A 1939-nucleotide genomic window follows, 5' to 3' on the forward strand; every position below is an offset into this window, starting at 1 on the left:
TAAGAGTCTAACAGAACACCATGTATAGTAATTAACAATAAATGTGACCATAAACTGTCAGTTCAGTTACTAGTGTGTAAACGATTTGTCAGCGATGGAGAGCAGAACAAATTTTGATGTTAATTGTGTACGAGTTGTGCGTTGTGTGTAGTGAGTATTAAACATTGCATATGCAACATGCCAGCTGTTTCTAGTGATATAATGATTTAATGTAACAAAGTAGAAGCTCATAAGGTAAAATTGGGATAGGATATTGATTAATAATAACATAAACCTGAGACCTAATCTCTTGCTAACTGTTGTAGATGAACATTTCCATAAAAATGACAGAAAACCTTTTTGCAGCTGCTTTTAATTTGTATTCTTTATTCAGTGCCAAATATCAACTTTTTTCCAATGAAAGAAATGTCCACATCTGACTTTCTCTTTAAAAGAAATTCACAAAATGGTTGAAATGTATAAAATAAATACAGTAGAGAAGCTCTCCGTTTTTCGGTGCTGTTTCATAATTCACATCTTCTCAAAATTATGTAGAATGTGTATAGCACAGTAAATGCTACAGAGAACGTCTTTAAGAAAGAGTCAATAAGCATAATAAATTAATATTTTGTGGCTGTTGCGGGAATCCTCAGAACTTGCAGCAGAAGCCGCAGCCCTTGTTGCTTCGGCAGCAATTGCAGCACCAGCGGCACAGGGAAAGATGGCTCTGACGCTTTTGCCTGATGTGATTTGGCATCTGTGGGAAAGACAAAAGACGTGAGCAAGGTGTTCAACTCCATCCGCTCTATATACCAAGGTACTCTGCAGGGAAAATGCATCCACTTAAATTTTAATTTGCTCTTGGTAATTGGTTTAATTCATTCAGTCGATTGAACATACCATTGATGACTCCGCTGACATCTCTTGATGTGCCACAACTGGAGTGTCATTGCTCCCTGCCTCCTCCGGCTCTTGCACCTGTTAATGAATTATGCACATTGAGGAGGCGCATCTCAGCGTCCTGGCAAAACATTTATATCTAATAAGCAAATGAAGTGAGTTTAAGACGAATTCTTACCCCAGCAAATGGGATGGCAGAGCTCTCCAGAATGCAAATAAAGGCGAGCACGAGTGTCACTGCAACTGCAATGCTGAATGCCTTCATTTTGGTCGGGGTTTAAATGGTTAAGTTGTTGTACCCTTTGAAGATTAGAGTTGATGGGTCTTCCCTCTCATGGGTGCCGGTGCAGCGAAGAACACCACAATACCTTCAATTTATTCTTCAGGTCCAGTGATGGATGGTGATTGCCTGGGCAAGTGGATTTCTTTAGATATTTCACTGACCCTTGTCAGCTCGTGTCCTTCTCCTGTTTGATGGTATGCTGACTGTGTTGGTTTTTATACACAGTTGGGCTCAGTATTGCCTCATCGCTGCTGGAGGCCCAGCCCTTTCCTGGCAACAGTTACCCAATTCCAATGGGGAAGTTTTTGACCTCTTCATTTCTCTTTACTGTAGTTCTGCAATACTAGGGGAAATTCACTGATCTATTTTTGATTGTGGGGTCCCAGTGTCTGAGAAAGATATGAAATCATCTACAGACTTTTTAAGGGAATAACTTTCCACTGTGAGAACATAATTCCACACATGAACACGCTGCTGGAGACCATTATTTTTTACAATCTCTGAGAGCAATATGTATTATGTAAATTGGACTTTTGTTCTGGAGGAACCCTGGTAAGAGCACAGTACTTTCTCCAGCAAAAGGCCTAGACAGCATAGGTCAATCTATTGCATGGCTGACTGAGTCGCACTTGTTTCGACCCAGGAAATCCTTCACTAAGGAGAAGGAGCCACTTTGGAATATCCATTGCTCAGTCTAAAGGATGTAATTACAACCTCTCAAATGGAATAATTAGCCCCTCATTTTCAACACGTTCAGTTTTTGCATAATACACAGGA

The 1939-nt window shown here is 40.2% G+C and overlaps 1 protein-coding gene across 1 annotated transcript; it reads right to left on the reverse strand.

Annotated features, from left to right (window-relative positions):
* Positions 1-336: 336 nt before the first annotated feature.
* Positions 337-1359, reverse strand: LOC120732671 (hepcidin antimicrobial peptide). Its single transcript, XM_040030436.1, has 3 exons — positions 1058-1359; positions 880-957; positions 337-736 (listed from the first exon to the last, which is right to left on the reverse strand). Exons 1-3 carry the CDS (start codon positions 1142-1144, stop codon positions 629-631), a joined length of 273 nt encoding a protein of 90 aa, XP_039886370.1. The 5' UTR covers positions 1145-1359; the 3' UTR covers positions 337-628.
* Between the last annotated feature and the right edge of the window lie 580 nt (positions 1360-1939).

The sequence above is a fragment of the Simochromis diagramma genome, unplaced genomic scaffold, assembly GCF_900408965.1.
Source record: "Simochromis diagramma unplaced genomic scaffold, fSimDia1.1 OVJJ01000361.1, whole genome shotgun sequence".
In the NCBI taxonomy this organism is placed as follows: domain Eukaryota; kingdom Metazoa; phylum Chordata; class Actinopteri; order Cichliformes; family Cichlidae; genus Simochromis; species Simochromis diagramma.